Raw genomic sequence first — 21385 nt, forward strand, 5'->3', positions numbered from 1 at the left:
TTTTATTTGGTTTTTCACACAGGGTTTGTCTATGTACATAGCCTTGGCTGTCCTGAAACTCGCTCTGTAGACCAGACTGACCTCAAACGCACATAAATCCATCTGCCTCTGCCTCTGTCTTGCAAGTACTGGGATTAAAGGCACGTGACATCACACTTGGCTTGAAAGACCTGATTTCTTGAAGGAAGCTTTCCAGGACGGCTGTGAAAAGAATTACCCACAGGGCTATGAGTTGTGTCTCAAGTATGACTTTGTTTTGAGATGGAAACTTAAGTAATCCAGGCTGTACAGCTGCACAGTTTAGAATGACCTCGGGCTTGAGCTTTTCCTGCCTCTGCCTCCCAAGTGCAGAGGCTGATAGGTGTATGTCACCATGCTGTGATCCTGTGGTACCCAGGGCTTTGGGCATGCTAGACAAGCCCTCTACCCTCTCTATCTCCAGGCCTGCCATTCTCAAGGAAATATATAAGAACGTGCCTAGAACAGTAACTAGCAATGTTGTATCAGAAGTGTTCTTATCAATAGGAGTAATATTGATTGGACCTGAGCAATGGGCCCCCTCACTTTTGTCACTGATTTCCTCACAGTGGCAAAAACCAAATCTTCTCTTTCCCTGAGCTTCCGCATTCCCTCCCTTCCTCCCCCTACCTCTCCCACTTCCCTCCCTCGCTACTTCTTTCTTCTAGGCAGGGTCTCATGTAGCCCAGGCTAGCCTCAAAGTTGCTTTGTAACCAAGGATGATCTTGAACTTCTGAGACTTCTATCCCTACCTTCCAAATGATGGAATTATAAGTATATAACCACACCCAGTTCTGTGAAGTCCTGGCGATCAAACCCAGAGCTTCCTGCGTGACTAACAAGCACTGTGCCAGCTGACCAACATCCCCAACCCTCCCCTCTGCTATTTAAAGATTTTGTTTCCCTGTCCCTTAGCACAGTGGGCAATGCATAAGCCTCATTAAGAGGAATTTGAGCATCATTGGCAATTAAAGAAATGTGAGAGTCGCAATGAAGCAACGCGTCTTGTTTAGCAGAATGGTTGCGGTCAAAAGGTGAGACAGTGGCAAGTATTGGTAGAAGTGGAAAGAAATTAAATCCCCTATATCCTACTCGTGGAGATGTAAAATGCTACAGCTATGTTCTGGTCTAGATGATTCTTGAGAGTGTTGAGCTCACTAAGATCAGCCAGAGATGAAATGTATGATTTTACTTAATGTTCATCAATATTATTAAATAATTAATATTAATTATCAATTGTTAGTATTAATTACATCGATGTCAATAATTAGTACTTAACATATTTATAAATATCCAAATTTGAAGAAGCTGAAAGCACACTGTGGGTATTGGGAGCTGAAGGAGAGCAAAAGAATTAGAAGCCACTTGAAGAGTCAACTCGTCTGTTTGGAAGATGGAGAAATCTGGAGACTTGTTGCATGAGAATGCGCATGTCTTTCACACTCCCAGACTGTACACTTAGCGCAACTAGTGCAGCGAATGGTGTGTGCTACTTCTGCAGTTGTTAAATTTAAAATGGAAAGGTGGTGTGTCCGCTCACAGTGGTGTGTCTCGGCAATGAAAGAGTGGAATCCAGAACGCATGACTGTGACACAAACAGGCCTAAGTAAAGACATAGATGATTTCACGTCGTTAAATCTCTAGAACAGGAAAGGTCGTGGTGTAGACGGAGACCAGCACATGTCAGTTGGGATGAGAAATGTTTCCAAGAGATGAATTTTGTGAGATATAACGTATTTTAATACTTTTTTATATAAAAGCTTGGAGGTTAACATTTTTAAGCTTGCTGGAAAACAGAAAAAAATGATAAAAAAAAAAGCTGTGAAATTCAGAACAGCAATGTTCAAGTCTTCTAGAAATATCTTTCTATTCCCCCCATTCCTGAGAGTCTCCCCATCTCACTCCCCAACTCTAGAAACCCTTTGGTAGCCCATTTTTGCCTTTATTTAGCCATTCTCGCCCATCTTCTTTTGCTCTTACATAGCCCTATCTTAACTCTATTCAGCCCCCGCCTACTTCTCTACCTTGTGGCACAGATGAGCACATGTAAGTACAACTATGCCTGGAGCTCTGTCTTCTCTGATATCTGTGTGCATAGCGGCGTAGACAAGTGTTGTTCCAGGGTACCTGTGTCTCGGGAGCTATAACTATACTTTCATCTTCATGTCAGCCATGTGAGGCTGTGGGAAGAGAAATATCTAATTAGGAACACTGTGAGGGTAAAGCTCAGAGAGAGTTGTGGTTTTGACCTGTGGCTATGAGCCACTGGGGGCCTCTCTTTTCTGATGACCATTACAGTCATGTTAGTCATCACAATGGTCATCACCAAAACTTCCCCACTACAAAACCTCTCGGTGGATGAACTATACCTCCAGAAATGGTACCAAGTTTAGAGAGTTTCATAGGAAAAGTTTCTGTCAAATTTTTATAATAAAAATGTGAGGATAATTGTCAAACCACAGAATTGCCCAGGTATTCATGGGTCAAGTACATACAATGACATTGCAGTAAATTAATCCAGATGATGTTACTGTTGCTACTATTTAATATGTATAAGTATATGATCTAGCCCACATCATATAATACCTTTTGACACACATAATAGCAAACACACATAGAAAAAGACAGTCAAATAGATAAAACAGTGATTAACTAGATAAAATAAAGTAGAAAAGTAGGATAATATGAAATCTTGAGTTTAAAAGCCTTTAAATATAATGCCAAAATCAGATATCATTAAGAAGCTATATATAATTGACATAAGTAAGCAATACTTATAGGATAACTAAAAAGCCAAAAGGTAACTTGACATAGAATTCCCCTCTGTATGCTGTAAATATGTTTTATTGCCATTGGCTAATAAAGATCTGCTTTTGGCCAATGGCTTAGCAGAATATAGCCAGGCTGGAAAAGATTTAGAGAGAGAATAAATGGAGTCAGGGAGAAGCCACATAGCTGCCACAGGAGACAGACACAGGACACTGGATGGAACTTTAACCATAGGCCACAACCACATGGCGATACACACATTAACAGAAATGGGTTCATTTAAGATATAAGAGCTAGTTAAAAATATGCATAAACTAATAGGACAAGTAGTGTTTTAATTAATACAGTTTCTATGTGCTTATTTCATGTCTGAACAGTCAGGAAATGAATAAGCAGCTTCATCTATAATATCTGAAAAAATTAATAATTGCAATATACATAGTGCACCAGTAGTCTCAAAAATGTATCAAGCCTTCCTCAGCTTAACTGGTAAGACTACACACACTGCACTTATAGAAGATGGCCAAGAACATGGAAGAAAATTGACTGTGGTGGATTAAATCAGAATGGTCCACACAGGCTCACATATTTGAATGCTTGGTTCCCAGTTGTTGGAACTGTTTGGGAAGGATTGGGAGTGTGGCCTTACTGGGAGAGGTGTGTCATTGGTGGTAGGCTTTGAGGGTTCAAAAACCCACGTCACTCCTAATCTCTAAATCACTGTGCCTCCTGCTTGCAGGTCAGATTTAGCTCTCAGCTACAACTTCAGTGCCATGCCTGTGTGCCTGCTGCCGGGCTGTCTGCCATGATGGTCATGGACTCCAACCTTCTGCAACCATGAGCCCAATTAAGTGCTTTATTTTAGAGGCTGCCTTGGCCATGTCATATGAGCAATATAAAATTAAGACATTTGCTTATGAGAGCCTGTGACTGACAAAAGAAAGAGAAATTTTAAAAAGTTGAAGACTGTTTTAATGCCTTTTTGTCTTAAGATAGTACCTAAAGATGAAGAGAAATGGGGACTTACACTGTTCCAGGAAACAATCATTTTACAACATCTCTGAAATGCTCATAAGTCAAAATATTTTAAAAATAAACGTAGCCTTTGGGCACAAATTTAAATTTTAATAATGTTACTAAGGAAATGATGAGCATTTAAAATCCCATGTTTTCTGCAACATTATTATAACAACGGGAACTTTTTTAATGAACTGGATTTTCAGCCAGGGAGATGGTTTCAAATTCATAAAGCAGAGTACAATGCATTCATTAAAATGACGTAGCAAATAGGCAGCTGTCTCTCCATCTGTGATACGAACAAGGTGGTGTAAAGGAAAACAGCTTCAGTTGTAAGCACTGGAAATGTTCAGCACTTCTAGGAATGTAAGAGCAAGTGAGAAGGGTTCCTCAGCCTTGCTCAGGAATAGGTCTCCGCTATGAAAATCTGTTTTCTTGGGTGACCCTCGCCTTAAGACAGAGATCATGGAGGCACCCAGTGCAGAGTTCAGACAGGCCTTCACCCTCAAAGCTGCCAGGGCACGGTCTGAGGCTGTCCCGCCTATGATGTGCTTGAGTCTCTATGGGCCTGGATCTCAGGGCACACCCCGATGAGCAAACCATGCTCTAACTCTGTTCCTTGAGTAAGAAGAAGAGCATGGCCTGTGAAGAGATGGTGCTAACCTGTGAGAAACTCCCAAGTCCATTGATTAAAGTGTCCAGTCCTTTCTACTATCCCTGCCTTTACTTACTCCTCAGTGCTAGCTAGGCTATGTGCTGCTATTTACCCACTAAAAGCAATATTGTTCATGCTGTGTATATATAATTCATAGTGGTCCTTAAGGAAGGGACAAAGAGAAGAGAAAGGAAGGACCTGGTTAGACATCAAATAATTACTTGATCGTATCTCTATGTTTCTCCATATGTTTCTAACTTTCTTCTCCTCTACGAGTTGCTGTACTACTCACCATATGAACATTACTTAAGTCTTTACTGTCCCTGAGAATATAACCTGTGGCTACAGACATTGAACCTGGTCCTGACACTGCAAGCAAAGAGAGAAGGGAGAATGATCAGCCTTCTTCACTATGCAAAAGCTTAGAAGTTAATGATTCAATCAAGCAAAAAAAAAAAATCAACTAAACACAAAAATCCCGAGTTTGTATTCAAGGAGAAAAGCTGACCTCTCCATCAGAGATGCACATTCCAAAGCAGCAGAAATCTGCCCACAATGCTTCCTGCTCAGCCGGGCAGGTTCAGGCAGCAGCAGGCTCAGCCCATGTGAGATGTCTCCTCCCAATCACAGACCACCCTTCCCTGGGACTGCAGTTCCAGAGAAGTCAGTGGGGTAGAAAAGCACCTTGGGCTGGTGTGCACTGCAGAGTGAGCTGGTGGATCCCAGAACCAGCAGGCAAGAGGAGCAGAGACCACCCAACAGCCACTGTGTAAGTACTGGAACGTCTCAGAGAAGCCCACTGGACACTCTGGGCTCTCCTGGGAACTAGGGATGTGGGATTTGATGAGTCTGTCCTGTTTGTAGTTTGAGATCTTGCAACTCTTCTGGGAAATTCTCTTTCGATAATTACTTGTCCCCTTACCTGACAAAAAGTTTCCTATTCTTCTGATAAATCATTTGGTCTGACAAGCCTTGAAAGGATTGGTGGGGCAGTTTCTTTGCGGGTCTTCCCTCTAAACAGTTCTGCTTTGATTGGTGTGTGGTCTGGAATAAGTCAGCCAATTAGTTTTATCTAATCAAGGCCAGTTTTACCAGACTGATTTTTACAGTTCGCCACTGAGTTGATCCACCAGGATCGGTAGATTTTAGATACACATATTTTTGTTCTAATATTTTTTACACAAACAAGTTGTTTCAAGTAACACTAGTATTATTATTAGATGTTTATACTTTTATGATTCTGTTTATAAGTCTAAATTTTCATTTATCAGTAGCTTTAGGCATTTTTAAGAACATTTATGAATTTGGATTAATTTTAAGGTCTTTATAAAAAGTCAAGGCACTTGGTTGTTGGCTGTTTCTTGCTGGGAGAACTGATAAGCACAGCAGGCAAGGAGGCAATATGCTTTCTGCCTGTGCAGTATTTTATTTTGACAGGTAATGTGGTTGCTGTGCTTTTCCTAGGTCCTTGAGGAAGTAGTTCTCCTTTTGGTTCATCTTCCTAGTAAGTGTAATAATGTCTTTTCCCCCTTCCCCTTACAGCACATTATTTTGCTTTGCGCTATACTAGGCTTCCGAAATCAACTTTCCTATATTTTTAACTACCGAGAAAGACTCATAAACATTTAGCAAGAGAAGTTAGGCACCAGTTAGGCAAAAAGTAAGTGAAACATCAAATTTTCTTTTCTCACCCTTGCTTACATTCCGAGGAACAACATCAATCAAGCCCAGAATCCACTGGAATCCGGGCCTGATGGCCCTGCAGGCTGCGCACAAACCTGACGAGCCACAGCTTCCTAACTGGGACAGAGACCACACAGATGAGGAGGGTCCTGCTTCGTCTTTCTCTTTCTCACCCTCTCTTTTCTTTCCTCCCTCCCATTTTCCTAATCCAAATTTCTCTAGCATGAGTTTGAGGTGTGGTTTGTGTATTCTCTGGTGCCAGAAACTTGAGTAAGTAGAAGAGGTAATGAACTTGAAAAGACAATCTCATGAGTGGTAGGTGAGCCTCACCTCTCTCCTGCTTTGGACATTGTTGTTTAGTGAGCAATTGTTCTTAAACCTATCCAGCGTGTCTGAAGGTATCAACACCCCAGGTATGAATAACTTCATAAGAAAACAAACTTAAAGAAGGCACAAGAACAGGGGAATAAAAGAAAGAAATACATTTTCAACCTCTTAAAAATCAGTGCTTCTAAAAGCAAAGGGCCTCCCAGGGTGTTGAGCAATGAAATCATGGAGATGCCGGGTCACTTGGACATTCTTCAATAGGGTGGGGCTCACGGGCCCCCCCACATGGAAACATGCAAGGTGAGGCACACAGTCAGCCGACAGTGCCATCACTGCTAGTGTACACAGCTATTTCTCTGCTTCTGCTACTGTAGGACACTTATGTAACTCGCCCCACCTACCGGTTTCTTTTCTAGTACTTCCAGGTAGAGTACTTCCCATGGTGGGGGAAGTGGTATATGAGAATGATATGAAGAGCTTCAGAAAGTCATGACTGTGAGCCAGCCTCTAATGCTGGGCGTTCAATAGAAGACAAGATGAGAGGACATGTCACATCTCTGGGAGTCAACTATCCAGAGAGAAAGACCCAAGCCGCAGGTGTGCCCGTGTTCCCGTGCACACTAGCTCTTTTTCTTCCTCTCTCTCTCCTCTCTCTCTCTCTCTCTCTCTTTCTCTCTCTCTCTCTCTCTCTCTCTCTTTCTCTTTCTCTCTCTTCTCTCTCTCTCTCCCTCTGTGTGTGTGTGCCACCCTCTTTTCCCTCCTCTCCCTCCCTCTCTTTACCTTTTCTTTTTGTCATTGTTGTTTTACGTTTTGCTAGGCAGGTACACTGCCACTGAGCTACATCCCCAGCCTTGTTTCATGTTTTGAAACAGGGTCTCTCATAATGTAGCCCAGACTGGCTTCAAACTCAGAGCCCTCCTCTCTTGGCCCCAGAGGGATGGAATTGCAGACACAGACATGAGCCACCACTCCCAGCCTGAGATTCCAGGCTTAGCAAGGGAGGTTTGTCTTTTTAAGTCATACTTTTGTTTGGGGTCTGTGTCCTTCAGGCAGTACTTTTCTTCTCCCTGTGAAGATCAGTAAGAAGAAAGATATAATAAAATCACTCACCGTGAGGCATGGCTGTTGATGGCTCATGAGACTCACTGTGTTTCTTCTAGATGTTTCTGCATTTTAACCAGGATCCAAGAGGTGATTCTGTATCTATGGCATTTCATGTACTAAAGGGAAGAGAGGAGAAGAGTGAGCAGGGGGTGGGGGTGGGGTGGGAAGGTGGTTTGGGGTGCAAGATTCCCTTAACTGTGAGATAAAAGTGGGGTCAATGGCAAGGGAGTTAAAGCCTCTCAATTTTAAAAATGAATGTAAACGACATCTTGAAAAGAAGACACATTAGGGCAGATAGGATGGCTCCTCAGGTAGGCACTTGCCTAGCAAGTCTGGTGACTTAAGTTCAATTCTTAGAGCCCAAGGAAGAAGGAGAGAACCAACTCCCACAGGTTATCCTCTGACCTCTGTACACAGGTGATAGCATGCTCATACCCATATTCACACAACACACACACACACACCCTCCCTCTGTGTGTGTGCGCTGATCTATTGAGAGAAAGAGCTTGATCTTAACTGGGCTGCTAGATTGTGTGATTTTTGGCTAACAGTGTGTCTGCAGAGCAGATGGCAACCTAAAAACTCTCAGATTGATCTCTCAGATTGAAACTCAGGCTGGGTTTCTGTGCTGTGGTTTTAGAAAGAGATACTACTGTTTCTCCAGAGAACATGAGCGTCTGCACTGACAGCCTTCCATTATCTGGGAAGGCCTTCCGTGTGATAGAGGCCGAGCCACTTTATTCAGACTCTTCTGATGTGTCAGGTGCGGTGGTGCACATTTTAATCCAGCACTTGGGAAGCTGAGGTGGGAGAATCACAAATTCTAGTCTGGGATACATAGTGAGACCTCATCTAAAAAAAAAAAAAATAGTCTACTAACTTAAATGTTACGTCTGAATGAAGGAGTTTTCATAGCAATACCTAGACTGGTATTTTGAGGCAAGAAAACAAAACAAACAAAATCTAGGCACCAGGTCCTCCCCAAGTTGACACATATTATTAGCCATCACAGGAAGAGGAGAGAGGGCTCAGGCAGTTCAAAACACTTGAGGCTTTTTTCAGAAAACCCAGGTTAGGTCGGATGATCAGTACCCATACGGTGGCCCACATCCACCCATCTTGTGTCACAACATCTGACACCCTCTTCTGACGTCAGAGGGCACCAGGCATGCAGACGGTGTGCATACATACTTGCACACAAAAGACTCACCCACATGACATAAATAAATCTTCCTAAAAAATATTTAATCAACCCTCACAAGAAGTATATTCTGCATTTCTTTATCAAACGTATTCTGTGTGCGGAGAAATGTCCATTTGTTCTTCCGTACTTCTTTCTCTTCTTGGAAAGGGAAGACTTTCATAGTGTCTTTTAAAACATACCTACCAGGGGACTGGAGAGATGGCTCAGTGGTTAAAATCACTGGCTTCACATAAAGAGGACCTCAGTTCTGTTCCCAACAACAACACAGCAGTTCACATCTGTCTGTAACTCCAATCCTAGGGGATCTGACCTTTCTGGACTCTGTGAACACCAGGCACAAACATGGTACGCAGACAGACATGCAGACAAAACACCCACACACATAAAATAAGAATAAAAGGGTTTTTAAAAAAAACTAAAAATAACTCTCAAAATAGAACTTCATCAAACCTTTTGGTTTTAAGCCAAAACATGTACCAGTCAGCCCTTTTCTCCAGAATTTGTTTATTTTGGAAATAGGGTTTCACATACCCAGGATGACTAGGAACTCACTCTGTAGTTGAGGAAGATTTTGGTCTTTGATTCTCCTGCCTCTGCTTCCCGGTGCTGAGATAATAGGAGCGTATCACATCTGGTTTTATTGGGTGCATGGAATGGAACCCAGGGCACTGTATGGGGAAGCAAGCACTCTACCCACTGAGCAAATCCCAGCCTCCAGGCATACATGAGCCTTCGCACAAATACTGTCACCTTCTCTCTCAGTACCAGGAGTGAGTCTTTTCCCAGAGAGCCTTCTGGCTGTGTATGACAGAAGCAAGTTCACCTGTCCATGCTCCGGGAACAATTTCTAGACATCCCGCGTTGAATCAGGGCCCCTTTGCACAGAGACAGCATGCTGTCAACTTCTGTTGTGGCCGGGGCTTTTTAACTACACTCCATAAATCCTCTGGGTGATTGCCTTCTGAGCATTGGGATCTGCTTACATCTTTCCTGTTAGTCCAAGAACCCTAGTCTTGGACAAGATGGAGAGCGGGATGCTCTGAGGTCACAGACTCCCCACTCCCCTTCCAGCTGAAGACGATCATTTTGATCTGTTCAAATATATTAGAGTCCATACTGAAATCATATATCTTTGTTTCCTTTGAAATGATGGCTACGTTGTTTTATTTTGTTTTTTTAATGAAGCCACTGCTTTGGTTGCCTTCGATGTTTCCTGACTTGTTAGATCTGGTCTGTCTGCTTCAAGAAGCTGAGGCAAAAACCAAGAAAATTAAGATTGGCTAGGCAGCCAATATGGTATGAGATCTTTGCAAATTCTCACTTAATTTTTACAGAACTCTTGATACTGGGCTTTACAATTCTCATTAACAGATAAGGCTCAACCAGAGTCCTGGGGTAACAGAGCTACGTGATTAAACCAAAACTCAAAGCAAGATTTATCCTGAGCCCATATCTCTGCTTCTCTCTCTTCCTTAACCTATTCAGCAACAGGCTCTAGGCAAATCAGTCATTCACACATTCAGTTACATGCTCATTCCTACAAACAAACATTTGTTTACTTTTTCTTTTATTTAGAGAAATAATTGACTCCCTCCTGTGTGTCGAACACTATGCCATTCTGGGGCTGGAACAAATATAGCAGCAAACAATGCTTTCCATCTGGGAGACTCTTATTATAATATGCAGGAAGCCCTGTGTAGGAGATACTAACAGTAAAAAGTTTCAGAGTGGGGAGAGGGGTTCAAGAGAGGCACTGAGGGAATGGGGGGGGGGGGGTAACAAAAAAAAAGGTTTATTGGAAAAGTTACTAATGTCATAGATAGACCTGCAGAGGCAACAGCATGGTGGGGGCTCCGAGAAACGTTCAGGCCAGGATCAGAGACAAACAACATGACAGGGTCTCTAAAGATATAAATCAGAGACCACATGGCCTAAGTGGGGTCTCTTTCTATACCCATCTGAGGATGTGGGGGCTTTCAACATAGAAGCCTGAAGCCAGGTTCTCTGGAAAAAGACAGAGAAGGTGCTGGCAAAGAGGATATGTAGCCACCGATACCTGCCATTAACTTAAATTCACATCCCACGTGGCAGATCTGGGCACCAAGAAGTTTGTCAGTTAGAGACTCCCAGATGGTGCCCTTGTAGGGTTCCTGCCAGCATCTATAGATGAGAAAGAACTCAGTGAGCTATGCCAGCCCAGGCAGCAGCTGGATTCTAATGTGCCATTCTTTTTTTTTTATTTTTATTTATTTATTTATTTTTATTGAAAGAAAAAAAAAGAAATTCCCAACCTCCTCCCAGCCTCCCATTTCCCTCCCCCTCCTCCCACTCTTCTCCTCCTCCCCCCGCTCCTCTCCCCCTCCCTCTCCAGTCCAAAGAGTAGTCAGAGTTCCCTGCCCTGTGGAAAGTCCAAGGTCCTCCCCCCTCCATCCAGGTCTAGGAAGGTGAACATCCATACTGGCTAGGTTCCCACAAAGCCAGAACATGAAGTAGGATCAAAACCCCGTGCCATTGTCTTTGGCGTCTCATCAGCCCTCATTGTCCGCCATGTTCAAAGAGTCCGGTTTTATCCCATGCTTTTTCAGTCACAGTCCAGCTGGCCTTGGTGAGCTCCCAATAGATCAGCCCCACTATCTCAGTGGGTGGGTGCACCCCTCGTGGTCCTGACTTCCTTGCTCATGTTCTCCCTCCTTCTGCTCTTCATTGGGACCTTGGGAGCTCAGTCTGATGCTCCAGTGTGGGTCTCTGTCTCTATCTCCATCCATCGCCAGATGAAGGTTCTATAGTGATATGCAAGATATTCCTCAGTATGGCTATAGGATAGGGTCATTTCAGGTTCCCTATCCTCAGCTGCCAAGGAGCTAACTGGGGACATCGCCCTGGGCACCTGGGAGCCCCTCAAGGTTCAAGTCTCTTGCCAACCCTAAGATGGCTCCCTTAATTAAGTTATGTGATTCCCTGCTCCTCTATTCAACCTTCCTTTACGGAGAAGAAGAACGCAAAAAGAGAAAGAAAGCATCCCCTGTGCAAGAGACAACCTCAGAGGTCATATCCACATCGCTACAATCTGAATCAGAGGGTTCAGCAACGGCCAGGGCACAAGGGCAAGAGCTAACTGGACAGGAATGCTGACGGAATGTACAGACACCCTCCCTGCCGACAGACGTGCAACTTGGTACCTGACACTAGACACACCCCAGCACAGTTAGCAGGCTTTCTCTCTTTTCCCAGGGAAGTTTTTACCTCTTAAAGCCAATCATAGAAACAGAAAGAAGCACAAAAGGGTAGTGGGTGTGGGGCTTCCAGAGCTTAGAATGCTGCCCCCGTTGGGGATGAGGAAGTGGATATATGGCTAATTCTCCTGGCCCTGGGAGCCCTTAACTGTAGGACCAACCAGTCATCATTAGTACCTCCTTCCTATGTTCCACGGGTCGTTAGGGTATTAAATACCCTTAACCCAAGACCCTCTCCTTTCCAAATATCCCCTGGTCATCATGGACACTGTCTTGTTTGTAAACCATCTTAGTATTTGATGATTGCAACAGTTCTGTGAGGCAAGTTGTATTCTAGCCATTTTATAAATGAGAAAATAGATACTAACAAGGTCAGTCACTGCTCAGAGTAACTCTTGACAGGAAGATTTGACTGCTGCCAAGTCTAGCATGCTCACTTTTAGACCGCAACTACCGGACACCACACTAAACAACAGGAAGCCCACATTTGGCTTCCTCTTGACATCTATGCCTGTCTGTGGGGTGTTACAGACATGTATTTAATCTAACAAAGAGACAAAGCCAGGCAGCATGGTACACTTGGGAAGCTGAGGTGGGAAGATCCCATGTTTGAGGCCAGGCTAGACTATTGCGAAAGACCCTATATCCATAAAACAACACGCAAGTGGCTGAGGAAGTGTTATCAAACATTGGTTTCCCAGATCTCACACTGCAACCCTTTATTTCCAGAAAGTAGAAGGGAGTAGAAGAGAAAGCTGTGGGTTTGGAAAATATCTATGCAGTTTCCTGGGTAACAGTGGGAAAATGTTAGTGTTAATGCCCTGTGAAAGGGCTACGCCAAGAAAGTAGTGAAGGATACGTGGAGAAGCCTGGTGTTCTTTGCAAAGACAGGCTCTTTGTGTTCTCTTTGTCCCCAAGCTGTCAGGGAAGCTAGACAGGCGTTTCTTTTTCTACCTAAAGCGTTAGCATTGTGCTAGGATTGCTAAACTCTGGTGTCGAATAACTTAAGAGTCATGATGACCTGGATTTGACTCTGGGTCCTGGGCTTTCTGGCAGCAAGGTCTTGAGGAAATGAGTCTCTCCAAATTTATTCATTGCAAAGATGGAAGGAAGCAGGTTCTCTGCCTGGATCCTTAAGGAGTGTGTATTCCATGAGATCTCTTTAATAGGGATGCTCAACATAACAACACCAATGCGGATGGGGGAAATCTTACAAAGCCCCACCCATGGATGAAGAGCTATATGCAGTCAATGGCTGTTGAGAGAACCCATTTTCTCTGTGGGCCAGCCCCCAGATAGGTCATCCAATCCCAAGCCGTCATGTTCATAGGAGTAACACTAAATGGGTTCAGGAGGGGTGCGTATGTGTGCATGTGTGTTTGTGTGTGTATAACAATAATAACTATAGGAGTCATAAATTTGGGAGGGAGAAGTAGGCACAGGAGGACTTGGAGGGGAGAGGGAAGTGTGAATGATTAAGGGCAATACTCATGCATGAAATTCTCAAAATGGAAAACATTAAAATTTTTAAAAGGAGTGCAGCCCAATCAACACAGATTTTAACCCAGTGACTCTCATTTCAGACTTCTGACCCCAGAGTGCCAGAAATTACATTTGTAAGGTTGAGGAAATTTGTTACTATAGCAATAAGAAACAAGCACAGATTTTTATTTATTTATTTATCTATTTGGCAAAAATATCCATTTAGGTCTGTTGAGAAGATGAATCAAAGGTGCCTAACACAGAATAGAGAGCACTGTGGGGCCTGATAGGTGACAGCTCCAATTCCTTTTGGTCATTTCAAGAGTAGCACGGCTTTCTTTATAACCAAACAGAGCAAAAAAGGTGATTTATTTTTAATTACGTGTGTGGGAGTGGAGGGGTACATGGTGAGCTTGCAGGTGCCCTTGGAGGCCAGAAGAGGGCCTTGGATCCCCTGGAGCTGGAGTCACGGGCTTTTGTGGGCTGTCTAACCCAGGGGCAGCTGGACTCTGGTCCTCTGCAAGGGCAGTACTCACTCTTACCTGCTGGCCCATCCATTCAGCCCCAAGACAAGCATGGCTCTCTAGGTTACTATTTGAAAAAAAAAATGGAAAAGCCAGCAGGCTCAGAATACCTTGCCTACTGATGCAGCCCCTTCTCAGGCTACCAACCCATAGGAGATGGCCCTACCAGGCCACAGTCTAGGTTTCTCTTGTGCCTTTCTTGTCCAAAGTAGCCGCCTACCTTCTCCCTTCTCTTCTCCACCCTGGTCTGCATTTTCTCATCCTAATTCTGACTCTTGGAATTCTCCCATGTGGCACTGATTTGTTCTTTGCCTCTTGTTCTACCTGATCTTAGCCAAGAAGCTAAACAGTATCTACCCACTTCAAGAACTTGATGACAAGAGCATCTCTGGGAAAGCATAGTCAGGCACTGGGGCAACATCCCTTGCTCAGGAGCCTTCAGCTTCCTTCTGGACCAGTTAAGACCCCTTGTTGAGCATCTCTCTGGTCCCTTCTTTTTTCTCCTCACCTCTCACAACTTCCCCTCTGTTAGGACTGGGTCCAGTTAATGTGCCATTAGAATCCATGTTGCTATAGTCCCACTTCAGATTCCCTGAAAGAAGAAACTTTCTCTTCTCTGTTCTTTGAGCCCCACTCACCACTATCAAGAGACTGCTGTGTGACAAATGGCCACCGACTCGATACCCTGCAGGGCAGGGACGATATTGGACTTGGCCTTTCCAGATATTTGTCCTTTTACTCTCTGTTTCTATTTGAATTTCTATCTTTCAAAGTCCATTTATTTGTGTGTCTAGTTTAGAGAGCAGCCTAACTGGTCAGGGTTAATGTCCGTGCATGCCAATAATATGTTTTACAATGCAGCTAATCCGGCTGTACCAGTTAGATTCTTCCTGGTGGAGCCCTCTAGACACTGCAAGGCTTTACCCTTATGATGTGGAACGATTACTCCAGATAAATAGAAGGCATTTCTTTTTTATTGATTTTCATTGAGCTCTACATTTTTCTCTGCTCCCCTCCCTGAAAAGATAGCATTTCTAAAAAGAAACTCCAGAGGTTGGGTGGGGTCGGAAGATGGTGTAACAAGGGCCCAGATTCTTCTGTTTCTTTGACAAACAATGATTGAGTGTGTGTGCCAAACCCGGAGCTAAAAACATTCATAAATTTTTAACTCCTTAAATTTTCAATTTTCACAGCCTTCAAGGGAAAGAAAGAAAGGAAGGAAGAAAGGAAGGAACGAACGAACGAACGAACTAGGGATGTTTAAATTACTTAGGCTATTAATACATGCCTATAGTGCAAGATTTACCAAGGCCAGAGTCAAATAAAAGACTAGTGCTGGAGGAGATGGTTCAGCAGTTAAGAGCACAAATTGTTCTTCTAAAAGGCCTGAGTTCACTTCCCGGCACCCACATCAGGTGACTCACAATAGCCTGTAACTCCAGCTCCAGGGGATCCGAAGCCTCGGGTGTACACAGGCATCCACATACATGCGACATACACTCATGCAGAAACACAAAAACACATGATTCTAAAAAGAAAGGCAGGGAGGGGAGAAACAAAGCAACGAAAGCGAGATGCGCCTCCCCACAGATCCTGTTCACAACAAACGGGGAGTTCAGCCAAACTGGCGAGCTTGCTCTCTGGTCTTCACTTTGCTCTTCTGAATCTACTCCCTGAATTTCCCTATCCTTGGAATGTCTACAGCCCATCTCACTCTCCTCCTACACATCCTACTGCTCTCTCCTCTGCTGATCCAAATGCTGGCTCTGTAATCAGCTAGGTTGGAGTCTTTCACGCCCAGACCCCACTCATGTATTTAGTCATCCACTTACATATTATAACTACTTGAGAACTTAGTTTCTCTCCCAGAACATAACCTTAGAATGTAAGAACCTTGTTCATGCATCTTTACATGCCCCAACATGCAAACTGTATCATTTAATACCTTTAGATTTGGAGTGTCAATTGGTTAAAGTGTTGAGGCATGCGAACAGCTTTTCTCAAAGCATTTCAAGTGCAGAAGCCAAAATGATTGACCCAAACACTTAACCTTGCGTTCCTTCCAGAGAATCCTCAAGGAGACATGAGCTCCATGTTTAGCTCCATCTGGCATAAATAGTATAAATAGTTTCTAGGAGCTAGTGCAAGCAGCAGGGAAGAGTGTGGGCCTCAGAGTCACACAGACCAAAGATGCAATCGACTCTGCCATCGCTGGTCTGTGTGGCCTCGGAGGTACCACTTTACCAGTTAGTTAGGCTTTGATTTCCTGATGTGCAGAAGAACCTCCTCCTCGCTCACATCTAGCTGGGTTCTGGGACTTTGATAGGCACGAGAAGTCGCTAGAGGAGTGCCCAGTGGAGCTAAACGTTCCTCTTCCCTGCATGTCTCTTGCACTACAGGAAGCTTCATTATGTACAACCTGTGTTTTTTTAGGATAACAAAATATTTAACATCAACCCACAGGCCATAGGGACCTCAGCCAACTCTCTTTGTTTACTTGTGGTTGAAGTTGGCCTTGTCCAAGGATGGCAGAGCCAATACCAGGGACTCTCAGTGTGTGTCATCACCAAGACAGGTCTTCTCTTTGTGCCCCTGGTGACCTTGAAGACTCTCATTACTCCTCTCAGAATGAGACTCTGGTGCCCTTCACACCCGAAAGGTGTGTCAGACTCTGAGATATATATATATATATATATATATATATATATATATATATATATATTTATCTTCATAAACTTCGTGTGATTGCTGACCTAGGATACCAGATTTCCACTGTTACTAAAAGCTCACATGACCTTGATTTGGATGACAAAAAGGAAATAGGTGATGTCATGATTTGGTGACAGTGTAGAAATTGAAGCAGTATTTGCTACCTGCTCCGGCCAAATTCTAACATTTTTAACTGTGTCTCCAGCCTGTGGGAAATCCTGAAGATGGCCAAGGATGATTCTACTGTCCGTTGCTTCCAGGGTCTGTTGATCTTTGGACACGTGATTGTCGGTGTAAGTCATGAATGTTTTTCAAAAAAAAAAAAGTGTTCTTCTTGTAAGTATGGTTTTTAGATGACTTAAAAGTGAAAGTTTAAGAAAATGGTGTGATTACCACTCCCTTTATAGTGCCTTCATCTTAAGAAATGTGGAGGGAAACACACTAGCTAGAATCTTAGGGTAGCCGTATATAACTGACCTATTATGACAGAACACCACGACCTACTTTAAAATAGATATTTCCTTTCCAGTTCTAAGACATAATGAATATTGAGTCATGTTCACCATGGCCAGTATCCAAGCATACCTGCTAAGCACACCTGCCAAGCACACCTGCCAAGCACACCTGCCAAGCACACCTGCTAAGCATCCCTTTATGCTTCTGTCCAGTTTCACCTTGGCCTGACTTGGAGACTGTGCTATTGAAGATGCTGGGACAGATGTTTTTTCTGTACGGAGTGTGATAGTGGCTCAAAACCCAAACAGCGTGGACATGAGGAGAAGGGAAGAACACTAGTCAAGGAGTAGAGAGAGCTAGTCCTTGACTCAGTTCTGTCTCTACTTCTCTGTGTATAGCTGTGGATGAGCCGCCATCATTCGGGACCTTAATTCGTCATCCATAGAATATGAGCAGTAGGAAGACAGTGGCTAAGCTTCCAGAACCACTGTGACAAAGGCCAGGCCATTTCAAGTATTGAAAGCAAGATTTGCATTGGGACAGGATAGGGAAATGACTTTCATACAAGAAGACACTGTCTGAGTGGGTCATATCACATGGGGCTTTATGGATGGTCTGAGACTACCTAAACCTTTTCCCAAATCATAAGCAGACAGAGTGAAATGTGGAATAAAGCATCAAAGACAGAGGGCATATGAAAAGGAAGCAAGGTACAAATAGTTGTTGGGTCTCCTGGCAATGAGGAATCCATTGCATAAAGCCCCTGTAAAGGAAGGGACTTGGCTCTAGGACGTACCCTGCCCCCATTCCCTTCCCCAGTGCCTTGCTCTTGGTCACCAGCCTGACAGATCCTCTCATGGCTTGTTTACAGATGTGTGGCATCGCCCTAACTGCAGAGTGCATCTTCTTTGTATCTGACCAACACAGTCTCTACCCGCTGCTTGAAGCCACCAACAACGATGACATCTACGGAGCAGCTTGGATTGGCATGTTTGTGGGCATCTGCCTCTTCTGCTTGTCTGTTCTTGCCATTGTAGGGATTATGAAGTCCAACAGGAAAATGCTCTTGGCGGTAAGACCTCACAGCACTCTGAGAGCTGGAAGTGTAGCTCAGTTAGTTGAGTGCCTGCCTAGCACACATAAAGTCTTGGGTTCAAACCTTAGCGCCGTATTACTTGGGTACGGCACTGCACAGCTACAATCCTAGCATTCCGTAGGCAGAGGCAGGATGATCCAAAATTCAAGGTGATCCTTGACGGCACAGTAAGTCCAAAGCCCTCGATGAACTGTTTCTTCTCCATTGAGCACAGAGGTTTGGTTTTCACTAAATGAAAAAAAAAATGAGTTCCAGGTGAGTGGTAAAAACAAAACCACAAAAACAAAACAAAACAAAAAACCATGGAGATCCCCTGCTGCAAGATCTTCCGTGCAGGAGGCAAAGATGTCCTCCATAATTGCAAGTTCGGATTCTCGTAAAAAGCACTGCAAATGGAGACAGCAGCTATGGGTGGTCCAGCTGACTGTGCACAGATGCGCTCTCCTCCAGCTACCGTCTGCACGAGCTCAACATTCACAGCCAGGAATGACACAAACAGGAGAAAAATCCGGGGCCGGGGGGGGGGGGCTTTTTGTTAGATTTTATTTTCCCCCTGACAATAGCTCATTTTAAGTGTTGTTTTACTATCGGTCAGATAGAGGTGTGTTGAGATACAGACTACGAAGTAGGCGTGAATTTTTCAAAGCAGACAAGAACCTCTCTGGAGACTTTTGAGTTCAAGGCAGATGGTTTTTGTATGGTGGCCTGCACTGCCCACACTGTCATTGACTCTGCAGTACAGGGACCCCAGAAGACCCTGAACGGCACCGTTGTGAGCGACCCTTCACACTCCTCTGACTAGATCATGCTCTGCCTTTGCAAATGGGAATGAACGTTAACCAGTGGGGAAGAAACTCTTACTTGGGCCTAGACCTCTGGCTTCCATTCCTGTACCCCAAGACATCAGTTTAAGGCACCGTGATCACAGGCACATACACACTCACCACACACCCCTCCCTAGCCCTGAAGTCAATCTCCCACCCTGAGTCCCACTTCTATAGAAGAAGCTCAACCATTTAGGGAGCTGGTTGGCTCACTTCTCTAAGGTAGTGATCACCCTAGTGCCCGGAAGTGCAGAATATTTACCTTCTCTGTTTCCTTTGGGTGAGTTAGTTCCAGGGCAAACTCACCCACTCTGAGAGAACGGGGAAAGGCAGGGAGCACCAGAGAGAAGAGGGAGATCTTCTTGAAGGCAATTTCCACTGCACCCTGGGCTCCTTCTTGGCCAGTCATATGTGCCTGACCAAGCAAGAGAACTGAGCGGGGAGTGGGGGAAGGGAACAGACCCCTCTCTGTGAAGTTGAAGGAGACATGCGTATACCAATGCCTCTTTTCTGGACTGATTGTAGAGGGTCCTGAGATTCTGTAATCCACCAAAGCTCTTGGCAGAAGCAAAACAACAGCCAATATGAAGAGAGTTATGGGGGGGGGGGCGGGGGTCCTCTGGTGTCCCAGAAGGCCCTTTACTAATTTTTTCAGTGGGGTAGTTGTGTTTGTTCTGTTTTATTTTGTTTTAGAGCCAGATAGTAAAAGCAATAAACAGTCCTGACCTTTGAACCCACAAACACCCCCAAAAAGGGAAGACAACGTCCCCTGTCTTCTGCCACTGGCTCCCATAAGGGCAAACACACATATATAACAGTGTGCGAGGCAGAGATAAAGTTCTCAATACACGTCGTAAAGCGTCTGCTGTTCTGCTTTCCCAGCCAGACCCTGGGGGCGGGGCTGCGCAGAGCTGTTTTCTTTCCCACAGTGCCTTGCAGCCTGCACCCTTCAGCATAGCGTAATCAGCACCCAGAGAGCTCTGCTCTGCCTTCACTAGGACATGGGTTTGTGACAGGAGCTCACCCGTGAGTCTCCACGCTGGAAGGCTGCCTGCGCGTTACCGACTAGCCTGGGTGGGAAAGACACAAGGCATTGAACGTGTTCTGTCATCTTTTCCCGGCTTCCGGCTTCCGTAGTCCGTGAAGAAAATGACTCCCGCTAAGAAGGGATTCACAACGCTGGGCATTTGTGTGTACACGAAGACTCTGAAACACCCACACATCCCTTCACTGCTTATATTAGCTCCCCATGTTAAAATAGAAATTCATGATGCCGATGGGAAAGTTCTGAATGGTCATTTCTCTAGAGAGAAGCAGAGAACTGAGAAGACCCACCTGCCAAGGGCCTACCACTAGCCTCTTTCCAAGCAGCTGGTCCAAGAGTGTTTGTAAGGCGTCATGCTTGGATATTACATTTGGATGAATATGCAGTCACGTGGTGAGATTCCCTTTCTAACTCTCTGTTCTCGTCTGGCTCCTTCCCAGTACTTCATTATGATGTTCATAGTGTATGGTTTCGAAGTGGCATCTTGTATCACAGCAGCGACACAGCGAGACTTTGTGAGTATGGTCCCCAAAGCACAGAACAGAAATGACAATAGCACTGACTCTGTAGCAGCTGACATGCTTTACGCCCTGGCTGTGTGCTGGTCGTCCTAATACACACATGTTAAAACTAATGAGTTTTATTTAATACTCAGAACCCTAGAATGGGAGTATTGATTGTCGTTTCTAAGTTAAAAGAGAGGGGAGGTTCCAAGGGGGGTGGTGAGGAAGCCTGGCTCCCAGTGCCCAACCTGTGATCCCAGCATTGGTCATCCGTCACTCAACCATGCCGTGGCCTTCCTGCATGTTCTGCCTTGGGGGAGAATTCAGAATCCTTCTTGTTCCATTTCTCACTAATCCTCTAATCTATACCATCTTAAAACACCTGTCTACACCAGCCAACGGTGATTTCTTCTTCTATAGAGACCCAAAGCAGCCCCAGCCAAATGTGCCTGTGTCCGAGTTTAGCCCTGCAGAAGACGTTGCCTTTCGTGGGAGCAGGCGTGCTGATGCTCTCTCTTGTGTCGTCCCTGCCCCTACAGTTCACACCCAACCTCTTCCTGAAGCAGATGCTGGTGAGGTATCAGAACAACAGCCCCCCAACCAACGACGACAAATGGAAAAACGACGGCGTGACCAAGACCTGGGATAGGCTCATGCTCCAGGTAGGCTGTGTGGCTCTGCGGTGAAAGAACGTGAAGGTGGGTGGGAGTGGGTCAGTGCCTCCAGGGCCTTCCCT

At 44.6% G+C, this 21385-nt stretch overlaps 1 protein-coding gene across 3 annotated transcripts in view; it reads left to right on the forward strand.

Moving 5' to 3' along the window:
* The first annotated feature begins 5141 nt into the window (after positions 1-5141).
* Positions 5142-21385, forward strand: part of Upk1b (uroplakin 1B) — a 29101-nt gene continuing 12857 nt past the window's right edge. For 2 of the 3 annotated variants that reach the window (XM_041673255.1, XM_041673257.1), the window contains exons 1-5: positions 5142-5228; positions 16931-17018; positions 18053-18253; positions 20587-20661; positions 21189-21311. In XM_041673255.1, the coding sequence (XP_041529189.1) occupies positions 16950-17018; positions 18053-18253; positions 20587-20661; positions 21189-21311 (468 nt within the window). In that variant the 5' untranslated portion in view covers positions 5142-5228; positions 16931-16949. Of the gene's footprint in view, positions 5229-5923; positions 5964-16930; positions 17019-18052; positions 18254-20586; positions 20662-21188; positions 21312-21385 lie in introns of all 3 variants that reach the window. The other variant, XM_041673256.1, reaches the window with a different exon arrangement.

The sequence above is a fragment of the Microtus oregoni genome, unplaced genomic scaffold (genome assembly GCF_018167655.1).
Source record: "Microtus oregoni isolate MIOR12 unplaced genomic scaffold, Mior012 000023F_ref0000262, whole genome shotgun sequence".
Lineage (NCBI taxonomy): Eukaryota > Metazoa > Chordata > Mammalia > Rodentia > Cricetidae > Microtus > Microtus oregoni.